We start from the raw sequence: 12,894 nt of genomic DNA on the forward strand, positions 1-12,894 counted from the left end.
TGATACAAAGCTATAACAGGTCGATAATTTCAAGTATTTAGGTTGTGTTCTCCCAGGATGGTAATATAGTAAGTGAGATTGAATCAAGGTGTAGTAAAGCTAATGCAGGGAGCTCGCAGTTGCGATCAACAGTATTCTGTAAGAAGGAAGTCAGCTCCCAGACGAAACTATCCTTACATCGGTCTGTTTTCAGACCAACTTTGCTTTACGGGGGCGAAAGCTGGGTGGACTGAGGGTATCTTATTCATAAGTTAGAAGTAACAGACAAGAAAGTAGCAAGAATGATTGCTGGTACAAACAGGTGGGAACAATGGCAGGAGGGTACTCGGAATGAGGAGATAAAGGCTAATTTAGGAATGAACTCGATGGATGAAGCTGTACGCATAAACCGGTTTCGGTGGTGGGGTCATGTGAGGCGAATGGAGGAGGAGAGGTTACCTAGGATAATTATGGACTCTGCTATGGAGGGTACGAGAAGTAGAGGGAGACCAAGACGACGATGGTTAGACTCGGTTTCTAACGATTTAAAGATAAGAGGTATAGAAATAAATGAGGCCACAACACTAGTTGCAAATCGAGGATTGTGGCGACGTTTAGTAAATTCTCAGAGGCTTGCAGATTGACCGCTGAAAGGCATAACAGTCTATAATGATTATGTATGTATGTATGTATGTATGTATGTATGTATGTATGTATGTATGTATGTATGTATGTAGAATGTGTCTTTTGTTTTTAGAACTTTAGAAATTGTTTTTAGTGTCTGTACATGGCGATATAGTTCAGAATTATTTTTAAACAATGTTCGTAATAAGTCACTCTGAAATTTTTGTTCCTCATATTTAACACAATTGTGTGTGGTCTTACTTGGTCATAGAACTGTGTGCAGGCAAGATCAATATTAAGTTTACAATACAACAAATTTTTAACATTTGATTCCAATATTCCACTGTTTTCTTCTGGCCAAACAATGTTAATCACCGATCTTTGAACGGGAACAGAATTTGTAGTTCGCTGATGAATTTGTCATTTCTTTTTGGTTTGACAGGAATAGGAAAAACTAGAATTACATCATAATAAAGTAAAAGCGTCAGCACATGTCAACAGCAGCTGACTCACTACCGGTACCGAATTGGACGAAGAGAGCTGTAAGCCTGTACACAAGACCGACTCCAATCCTCAGACCTTAACGCTACTCTCAAAGATGGCGAATCGAGTAGCCGGAATTGTTGGAAATCTGGGTTTGTTTTGGTTTGTTGTTATCGTATGTAGTCTGTGTAATTTTATGAACGTTGACGATAAATGTTAGTTTATTTGTAGTATAAAAGTGTTCGAGTGTATTTATATGAGTCAGTGGACACATACGATCTGTAATTATACGAAGTAATGTGAGAATGTGCTTGTTTTGATCGTATTTTTACCCATTAAAGAACGTGAGTACACCAGGTGGACCAGGTTTTAATCTAACTATGACAATGCCTCTCATACACCTATTCTTAAGTTTCCTACGGAATAGAACATTAAGACAGAAATGGATTAGGAATATGCATCGTGATTATTTTGAAATCCATGACAAAACTGTAGCGTGCATACATCATTTTGAGAATAAGTCTGAGATTAGGGAAGCCATTTCTCTACTTCCAAACTATTTGTGTTCCTCGAAAAATGTTAATTTAGATAGAATATAATTGATATTGTGTTATTCCGTCAGTGTTTATGTGCTTCAAAGTGTCGAGTGATTTAGTTGCAAGTGTATTTTACAATAAGCCGTGCTTTGCCTGCGGAAATGTTTGGCTGGATCTTGGAGTATAACAAAACTTATAAGTGTGACAGTTGGAGCAATCTGTATACTGTTACACAGAAGAAATAGTGACTTAGAGGGATTAGCTGGGTTTGTAACGTAGGGTTTTAAACTACCAACGCCTTCCGATTCATGCTGCGGTTATCTGTTAGCAAGCAGAATGCGCCGAACTGAAGCTCGTGCACGTGGTTAAATATCAATGTTTAGTCAGTAGAGTTTTTGCGCTCATGTTCTTCAATGGGTAAAAACCTATTAGATCTTTAGTGTCCGAACGTTTCATTACTAAGGCCACTATCATTGTGTGAAGTGCTGCTATGCCATTTGTCAACATTATATTAACATTATCGGGGCCGTTCATTGGGTTAACAATCATTTCGGGTGTACTTGGGCTGAGTGACTCAGACGGTTAAGGCCTTCTGATCCCAAGTTGGTAGATTCGATCCTGGCTCAGTCCGGTAGTATTTGAAGGTGCTCAAATACGTCAGCCTCGTGTCGGTAGATTTACTGGCATGTAAAAGAACTACTGCAGGACTAAGTTTCGGTACTTCGACGTCTCCGAAAACCGCAACAAATGTAGTTAGTGGGACGTAAAGCCAATAACATTATTATTTCGGATGTACTTCCTATTCGTTGGGTGCTGAATTTAAGAAATTGTCCACCACTTCAAAACTAAGGCAACAAATTGTGTTTCACAGTTCTCATGAGAGCGAATAAATTGTGGAATTTCGTACCTTAATTTATTTTGAAACATTCAAAATTATGTTAGAAGTATAATTTTAACAGTTTTATCATGTATTTTCATCTATCCAGCGAAGTGAAATTTAAGAAAAAGCGTTACTTGACGAATTGAAATTTCTAATCAGCTTGTTGGTCTCTTTTCTAGTAGAATATATGTGATTCTTGTTGGCGAAGCATTTTCATACGTGTAAAAGTGATTTTCCCTATGACGTTACATTTATCATGTTAATTTACCGCCGTTTATATAATATGTACGTGATATTTTCCTGTTAGCCAATACCAGCAATCCGGCTACTTCGGCCGCCATGTTTTATTTATATTACGGTCTGAGGATTGGAGTCGGTCTTGCTGTAAACATGAACGAAGTGATGTCACAGACACGTGATTAACACGTCCAATTAGATTCTGCGTGCGCATAGTTTCATTGTTAGCAGTGGTCTAACCACAATATTAGTGTCCGTGATGCAGATCGATTACAAAATATAGTTTACAGTTTAGCGCGACTCCCCTTAACTTTTTTCTTTTACTTCCTTCCAACTCACGACACTACACTCAACCACATGAAAACTCGCCGGCAAAGAAATATTTAATTTTATATATTGTCGAAACGCGAGGGCATTCGTAAACTGTGCCCGAAGATATTATGCAGGTAATCCTACCTTCTGCACAATACGTTCATCGTATTTCAAACAAGTAGCTAGTTTTTGTGCGGGTGTGTACAGTCGCTCAATAGAAGAATGAACATCCTCCTCATAACCGTCTCAACGGCGGGTTTACACGAGAACCTTTACAGCAGTGACAGGAATTGTACGTATACAGAGTGTGTCCGTGATGATGTTTCGAACTTTCAGCGATGATGAAGGATGGCAAATGGATCAATTTGAGATAAGGAACCGTAGTCCAGAAAACGTTCGAGTCAAAAGTTATCAATAATCCAAGTTGTTTTACGTCCGCCCGTTCTTAACAGACGCTGGGGTGTCAGAATTTCGGTCTGCAGTACTTCTTTAACGTGCCTGAAGCCAACGACATGGGACTGTCACCTTTAAATTCCCTTAAAAGCCACCGATCTCAGTCGGGTTTGAACCCGTTAACTTGGGATTAGTAGACCGCTACACCACTGCGGCCGGCAATCAAAAGTTTAAGCAAAAGTCGGTCTGATACCTCCGACTGTACTGTACGCTACATGTGCTAAGAGTACAAAAAATGAGACAATCCCGACGAGCAGAAGAGGCTAAGATGATAACTCAACGACTCCAATGCAGATGGCGTACTGTGTACTGACGTGATCGGTGTGCGATGTCTGTACTGTAGGCTTCAATCTATTTACGGGTTGAAGAGGTACGTTGATCAGCCCTATCCAAATGGAGTTGTACCCGGTTACGCAACTTGCAGATATGGTGTTCGTGTATGAGCAAGCAAATGTAAGGAGCAGAAAAGCTGAACGGTTGTACAGGGCGAAATATCCACGTAGGAGACATCCGGCTCACACAATGTTTCCACGACTGTTCCAACGATTCAGTGAAACAGAGCAATTGGTACCAAAGTACAATGACCGAGGAACACGAAGAATTACACGGAGTCCGACTTAGAAGATGGAGTGTTTGCTCGCGTGGATGAGGCGCCTACAATCAGCACTCGAGCAGTTGCACGGGAAATGCAGCTACACCTCTACCATGCACAGAAAGTGCAGGCTTTGAGTCCTGCTGACTTCGCAGCTTGAGTCGTGTTGCAGCGCCTTGCAGTCGATCCTCACTTTCCTGCGTATGTGCTTTTTACAGATGAAGCCTGTTTCACCAGAGACGGAATGCTAAATAGTCATAATAGTCATGTTTGGGTCGATGAGAATCCCCACGCTGCAGTTGGTGAAGAGCTATGAGCACAAACTTTCAATCAACGTGTGGGCAGGCATAGTCAATGATTATGTAGTACCGGTAGGCCCGTTTCTTCTTCCTCCCTGCCTAACTGCAGCAGTGCACAAAGTGGTGCTCAGAGATGTACTACCCACGTTCCTGGAATACATCCCACATGCCCTTCGTCAGCGGATGTGGTTCCAACATGATGGAGCCCCACCTCACTTTGGACTCAGGGATCGTGGATCAGACATTCCCTGCAAAGTGGACAGGAAAGGGAGGTCCTGTTTCATGGCCCGCTCGTTCAACTGTGGGGGCATGTGAAAATCCCTGTGTATGAGACACCTGTCGAGACTAAAGAGGATCTCTTGGCAAGAATTCTCGCTGCCTGCGACGCTCTCCAAACGATACCGGGGATATTCGAACGGGTACGACAGAACTCTGTGCAACGATACCATGCCTGCATTGATGCAGGGGGAGCCACTTCGAATATTTGTTGTAAATGGAGCAGCTTATGAAACTTGTGCATGTAAACGGACTTAAATGGGTAGAATTTTGCTTAACTTTTGACTCGATCGTTTCCGGAATATGGCTCCTTACCTCAAATTGATCCATTTGCCATCCTCCATCATCCCTGAAAGTTTTAACATAATTACGGATACACCCTGTCACTCTACTCACTCCTTCGAGTTTTGCCCCTGGACTCGGAACTTAACAAGAAACAAGTTACAAACTGAGCCATGAGACTTAACTTCAGTCTCTAGAAATAAAACCAAATGGGAATACTTCACAAAGAAACGAACTAAGTCAGGAAATGGCGTATTAGCTGTGCGAATAGTGGTCTGACACCGAGCTGTTATTTTTTCAGTTTCATTATGCTGATAGAGAAAGTATCTTATTTATTACGAGCATTTTTACTCATCCCTGGAACTTTCTCTTTGCGTTCGAGAAATAAACAAGAAAGAAAATAAAAATGTGTCTGAAAGTTTAACATCAGTCTCTAAAAATAAAACAAAGCAGAAACAAACACACACCAGTATCGAGTCTCCTGACCGTCATTCTTGATGACCGCTCGAAGTCTACTGGACAGAGAAGCAGCAAGGCTCTGGAAGAATCCCTCCGTAAGGGCCTGTTCTTCCCAATCATTCAGCATCATTGTCCATAGCTTCTCCTTTGTGCTCGGGCGAAGACTGTGTTCCTGCAGTCATCTTCATTAGACCCCAGATATTCTCAGGGGATCAGGTAGAGGCCAACGTATCGCCTCGATTCTTTTCTGCGAAGCAAACCATCAATGAACAGCCTTTGGGGTATAAACTGGATGATTATCCAGCTGGAAGCTAAAACGATCTCCTTCGGGATAAATTATGCAGAGAAGCTGGAATCAAACAGACTCAAAAGCTGTTCATAAATCTCAGCGTCGAGATTTCCCGCAATTTTCAACAGCATCTCGGCACCGTGTAAGGTAAAGTAACTCCAGCAATGAACGCTGAAACGATCACTTCTATCAGAGATGGCAACGTACAGTATTTGGTATTGGGTTCACGGTATAAGAGGATCGGCCCCGCATCTCCACAGGAAAACGTGAGTACATCGCTGAAGACTACATCTTCCCACGGTAACTTCAGCATTCCCCCAGCCTATGCAAGGCGATCAATTATTATTTGGTCTTCGTTCAAATGGACTTTCTTCACAGGCATATTTTCTGAGTCCGGCATCTGAAATTCGGCTACCTGCAGTCTGCACCGCACCAAGAGAGGCAAAACCCTGAGTGAAACGACTGACAGGAAGAGGTTCTCTTCTAGTTCAGCTAAAAGGGACTCATCTTGCTATCTAGTAGAGATGCGTGGCGGGAGCATGTTTCCGGTGAAGCAGTAGAAGGACCAGCTTATGTTGCCGAAAACGAAAAACTCAGCCTTCACCAACGCCAACACGGCTCACCTACAGGCCACAAGCTCCGCCATTATAGAAATGACTGTTGTAAACACAGTGCGGCGACCACGTACTGAAATACAAGAATATCCAACTTTAGGCAGTAAAATATATGACGATATTCCCTTCGACATCGCAAGAATGGACAAGAAATCGGCTAACAGTTCATAACACAAAAGAAAGATCGCACCGACACAGATAGGTCTTACGCCGAAGATGGGATAGAAAAGGACTTTAAGTGGGAAGGAAGCGAGCATGGCCTTAATTAAGGCACAACTCCAGCATTCGTCTGGTGCGAAAATAGGAAACCATGGAAAACCGTATTCAGAGATGACGACAGTGGGGTTCGAACTCACTATCTCCCGTATGTAAGCTAATAGCTACGTGACCCATTTGCTCGGTATTAAGCAATGTAACTCCCAACGAAATCTATGAGGTGAATGGCGAAACATATCTTCAAATTACAAAAATAAAAACGTATGTCCTGAACGGAAATCGAACTCGCGATGTTCGTATGTCTACCTATGCTTCAGCCGTCGACGGCACCTGGCACAGTTACGAAGCAGCCTGCTATGCATCATACTACTGAACTTGGTAAGATAAAACCTAACTACAAGAGATATGTTTATTTCTTAATTTTCCGGATTAATAGGAACTAATGTGAACTCGAATGTCTTACATTCTGTAATTTCATTGCACGGAATAATCCAATAACATTCCGCACACAGCCAAACTGTTTTCAGCAGCGTGTGAAACGTACCTGATGGGACTCCCGCCTATCAGAAACTTACACAATGCGATGCACTCATTCTAATACTAAAAATCCACAGCCTGTTTCCAGTCATTCGACCGGGTCAGGAATGGAATGAATGAAGCCCCATCTAGCGGCGAGGATAGGAATTGTGTCGGCTGCCGAAGCCTGTCGCACTCCTCTGGGGCAATGATTAATGAATGACAGATTAAATGATATTGGAAAGTGTTGCTGGAATGAAATATGACAGGGAAAACCGGAGTACCCGGAGAAAAACCTGTCCCGCCTCTGCTTTGTCCAGCACAAATCTCACATGGAGTGACCGGGATTTGAACCACGGAACCCAGCGTGAAAGGCCGGCGCGCTGCCGCCTGAGCCACAGGGGCTTTCATTTTAATAATGTTAAAAGTAAATTCATGTCCTCGTCCCGATGTGGTGCAGCTCTTTCCAGGCGCATCCCCAATATCCCGCCATGCATTATCTTTCACATTATTTTAACGTGATCCCCATTTTTCGGAGCCTATAAAACAGAATGTGTCCGATAAGTGTCTATTAGCTGCATGGACCTTTTCAACCACATACCGGCATTTCTGGCAGTATTGGGAATCGACCCCAAGCCTCCGAGGACGGTTAGCAACTAATCATGTTAACCGTTACACCACGGACGTAGAAATTATTATTATTATTATTATTATTATTATTATTATTATTATTATTATTATTATTATTATTATCATCATCATCATCATTTTTATTACCTTCCTGGTGATCATGAATTTTATTGGCGTTTCGGGACAATCTACAAACGGCCCGGAACACCACCCTCAAACCACCATGAGCCGCTCGTGGAAAGCTAAAACTAAAAGCACTGCTTGAGCCATTTGCGCGCGAACAGGATCAGTATGTGTCTCGTTTCCATCAAAAGATGTCTTCTGAGCAAGAAACTCTGCTTTTCCACGAGTGCGACTACTTTCCTCTTAGCTCTTTTCCCCCCAATACATTCATCCGCGGGTCGTCCAATTGTACCAATATCCCACCATGCATTATCTTTCACATTATTTTTAACGTGATCCCCATTTTTCGAACCCTATAAAAAATAATGTGTCCGATAAGTGTCTATTAGCGTAAGCCATGCTCGCAGGATGCTCACTGCTCACGTACACACTTAGGAGCACGAGCATCCCTTTGTGCTCGCCTAGAAAAGACTCCAGCGGCTCAACGAATGCTCGCATTAGGGTACGAACATACCGAAGATGCATCGCAGCTCGCGGTCGCGGTCGACGTTTACGTCACGGTCGCGGTTTACGTCGCGGTCGATGGAGGGTGAACATACCGGGGAGGTTTACCTTTCAGTGTTCTGAGATGTGTTTACAGTGAGTGGACGTAATGTTTAGATCTCGGCGTTCAAGTTAAAGATAATTTATCCTCTACTACTGAGATTTTACAAGTATAGAGTACATATTCAAGTGACAGTGGAGATAGTGATACGTTGTGCATAAGCACACGATGGTGGGTACTTTCAAATCAGTAAACCCGACAGTGGAATGCTCATCCTATAAATCAAAGAAGGCAGGCGTTGGGGGAATATCATAGCTTATTTGAAGAACTGAAACACCACCCGGATAGATTACATTCATACATGAGAATGTCCCTTGAGACGTTCCAATACATATAAAACAATGTGGAATCAAAAATTGACACTGTGAAGTACAATAACTACCACACGAATACACACGGCTCTGTGAACACCTGGATCAAGGGCACAGTAGAACGGGGGGATATATCACGTGATCTCAATCCGGATAAGCCAATCAGGAGCAAGCTACATCGATGCTTCCCGTTCTACAGCGATGAGAACACAAACTTTCTTGTCATCGCGCTAGACCTCCTGGTAAATCGCGATGGTGAATGGAAGCGAGCATCTTTGACATGAACTGTTCCATTTAAAACTGTGTGTTTGTGTTACCAGGAGGTGATATCGAGGCATCGACCGCGATGTAAACCGCGACCGCGAGCTGCGATGCATGTTCGGTATGTTCGTACCCTTACGCTCAGAACCCCGTCCACACTTGCGAGCATGGTATGTGCTTGGCTCACAATATGCTCGCAACACCGCCATCTTGATCCTCTTATACGCCTGCTCTATGCCACTAGTTTAACATAGGAAGGCGCGAATACCAATATTTCTTCAAGTCGCCGTAAGAGTGCAGTCGTAGACGCACAATCTTCGCGGTTAGTGTGGGTCTGCACTGTGTTATTGATGCATGCATACAGAGTATATGAAAAGCTGAGTTATTTCATACAATGAGTAAACGAGCCTGTTCACTTCAGTTTGTACAAGTTATATTTTGTACAGAACTGTGGAATGAATTAATCATATTATGCTTATAGCTATTTTAAAAGTTATGTTAAAGTGTACTTTTTTTCTTCTGCTTGTGCAAGTTTTTTTAATAGAACTGAAACTTTACACCCCCCCCCCAAAAAAAAATACTCAACTGTTGTGAACTATTTTTCAAATCTCGGCAAGGTGGTTCGCACCCAGAAGAGATACGATTCCATGAAATACAGTCTAGAAGGGAATTAAGAGAAAAGTGGCTGTCGGCTATATCCAGACAAGGTCCTAATAAAGAATACCCTCCGATTACTCTCGCATCTGTGGTCTTTTCACCTTTATACCTCAATTCAGAAGGTGATTAAAGCCGTGGAGGATAGTGGGTTCCTTGTGATAAGATTTGTGACGAACAATCTTCATGTTTAGACATTTTGGACAACCTCAAATATTCAAACGATGTCCCAATCAATCTAGAACCAAAATCAAGTCCTAATTTGTGGGTACTTGATTCGTGTTGTTGAAGAGAGGATGGGTGTGACATTTGCGTCAGCAACATCTCACCGCATAGAGCTTCGACACCAATAAATAGAACTGATTATGTATCAGGACAGAGGAGGACTTTCTGATACCCAAAACCTTGTTTTGCTCTGAAGAAACATCTGATGGAGTTTGTTGAAGATGCTATGCCCTACTCTTGGAAGTCCTTCAAACTTACGTGCGAGCGTATACAAGGACTTGCTACGTCTTCCCATTCAGAATGTGTTCTGTTACAGTGTGAGGTCAAAGAATATTAGCTAACTGTTAGTAATATTATCCTAACCAAGTTTGTAAGACTTATATTAACTGATATTGCACCGGCAAAAACACAAACTGTTAGCCGTCCGGTGTATCACTCCAAGCCTTCGCCCAGGAAAATCCTTGAACTGTGACATGAAGAGCCCGACTACGACTTCATACAGGTAATACTATAGAAATATTGAATATTACTGATGTAATTTACGAACTTCAATGAACATATAACTGTACTGCATAGTGTTTTGTAGGCAGTCGTCATAATAACGTGTTAAGAACATTGTGCGCCTATGCCTGCCATCTAGCGGAGAACTTCTGTCGCAGCCTATTCACAGAAAACCTTGCATAGAGCAGGCAGTATAGGAGGATCGAGACGGCGGTGGCTCGCAAGTGTATACACGCCTGCACACAAATTCTGTTTCGACATAAACAATTAACACTCCCCCACTCCAATAGTGAAAAGGAGGGGAGGGAGTTAAGGGGCAGTATTGAATACCACTCCAGTACCGAAAGGAAGGGAAGGGAAAGCGTACGGGTAGTGCTGAATGCACAGTGTGTGTGATTGCTATACATCCGCAAAAAAGTATTTGACATCCGCCACTGTGCTCATTTCAATCACAACAAAGTCTTGTGGCGGGCTGTCTATCTACAGCAATGCGTTAAGCGAGGTGGGGGGACGGCATGCTTTGGTTATGTCGGGACACCATTTCTGTACAGTACATGCGTGTATGCACCTTAAATGATTCCTCAAAGCAATCGAATACTCTCTACTAGTAAGGTACGTGATTCTCTAACTTCTTCAGTCTTATTGTCTTTGTGCGAATGGGAAGTGATAATATCTCTTCAAAAAATTCAGTAATTCTAGTATGTTTTCTTTTTAACATTTTCCAGTTGTGCAAATGAAATCTCAAAAGTAGATTTTTAGTTGTAGGAATTTAGGGAAATCAAGTCTCCTAGGTTTGTGCAACAGCACGAAGTTCTCATTGTGCAAATTGCAAAAAAATTGAGATAGCGTATGCTACAATGAAAATCAACACATCTTCATCCAACAGGGACACTGGCAGGTGTAAGGCATCAGGTAGGGCAAGTCATAAGTGGCGGGGCAAGTCCTGAAAAACAGAAAAAATGCTAATGAATAATTTTCAGGTTAATGAATATTTTTTAAAAGTCATAGAAGTCCATCATTATTTGCACAATAATTTCATACAACTACTTGATAATGGTTTGATGCCTATTTCGTGTCCTGTCGTAGCATGGATTGGATTCGCTCTAAAAACGGAAATAATGTCTTCACAATACATACTTTACTTGAACGGCAATATGAAGAGAGAGAGAGAAAAAAAAGAAAGAGTTTCTCAAGATCTTAAACGAGTCTAAAGGTATTTGACACTACAATAAATTACGACAATGAGTAACAAATTGGCAAATGTCTTACATTTCCTTATTTTTAATTAGTATTATTCCAGACAACAGGAAATTTAATCATCAGTTAAGCAATTCTTTCTTTGAATGAAGTTCGACTGTGTCTGCATGGTGATGAATAGTCAAAGATAATCTATAAAGAGTCTCCGTAGAATTGACGCCTTATAGGCGACCCGCGCGTCTGTGAGGATGTGATGAATTCCAATGTTTAAGACTGCACAAACACCTAGCCCCCGAGCCATCTGGTATCGAACCCGGGACCCCTTGAATCAGGGGCCAGCACGCTAACCATGGAGCCTACTGTACACTAACTACACTAACGACATACACTAGCAATTTTGAGTTCACGGAGAAAGTCGACTGTTACCATTGTTGTCGGGTCATCAGACCATAGCCTGGTTTGTGCAGCTCTCCATGCCACCCTATCTCTGTGCTAGCCTTTTTGTTTCTACATAACTATTACATATACTCGTCATATTCGTACCTTGGTCTACCCCTACCGTTTTTACCACCTACACTTCCCTCAAAAACTAAGACGTGCATATCATTCTGTCTCTTCTCGTCACATTTAGCCAAAGCGATCTCCTCTCACCAATTCGATTCAGTATCTCTTCATGGCTGAAGGACATCCGAAAATGGCACAACTGCACTTCAGAAGATGCTTTCCATGCTGCAACATCACGTCCAGAGCTGGCTATGTGGACCGCCAACCTCCGCTAGGAGAAGGCGCCTCAAGAAGAAGAACATCTCTTCATTTGTGATTCGATCTAGCCACCTCACCTTCAGCATTCTTCTGTAACACCACTTTCAAGAGCTTCTATTCTCTTTCTTTTTGAGCTAGTTTTCGTTTAATATTTCACTTCCATACGATGCCACGCTCCAGACGAAGATCTTCAAAAACATCTTTCTAATTCCTATATCAATGTTCGAGATGAGCAAATTTCTTTTCTTAAGAAAGGCTTTCCTTGCTTGTGCATTTTATGTCTTCCTTACTTCTGCCATCGTTAGTTATTTTACTGCCCAAATAACAATATTCATCTACTTCCTTTAAGACTTCATTTCCTAATCTTAGGGCCTGTACTACGACAGCCAGATAAAAGTGCGGTTTAAATTTATGTGGCATTTTGCACATTTATCTGGAAGTTCGGTTGGAAACGCGTACTACGACTTTCGTTTATGTGCAATCTGGGAGAATATTCTCGAAGTTAGCTATGCCGAAGTTGTAGAGGCAGTTAACGCTCTTATCTGGGACTTCGCTCCTATCGGGGACGCTACTATAAGA

At 42.2% G+C, this 12,894-nt stretch overlaps 1 protein-coding gene across 1 annotated transcript in view; it reads right to left on the reverse strand.

Moving 5' to 3' along the window:
* Nucleotides 1-11,129: 11,129 nt before the first annotated feature.
* Nucleotides 11,130-12,894, reverse strand: part of LOC136867493 (liprin-alpha-2) — a 70,775-nt gene continuing 69,010 nt past the window's right edge. Inside the window, exon 2 of the mRNA XM_067144700.1 lies at nucleotides 11,130-11,299. Coding sequence (XP_067000801.1) covers nucleotides 11,279-11,299 — 21 coding nt within the window. The 3' untranslated portion in view covers nucleotides 11,130-11,278. The remainder of the gene's footprint in view (nucleotides 11,300-12,894) is intronic.

This window comes from Anabrus simplex, chromosome 3, assembly GCF_040414725.1.
Source record: "Anabrus simplex isolate iqAnaSimp1 chromosome 3, ASM4041472v1, whole genome shotgun sequence".
Lineage (NCBI taxonomy): Eukaryota > Metazoa > Arthropoda > Insecta > Orthoptera > Tettigoniidae > Anabrus > Anabrus simplex.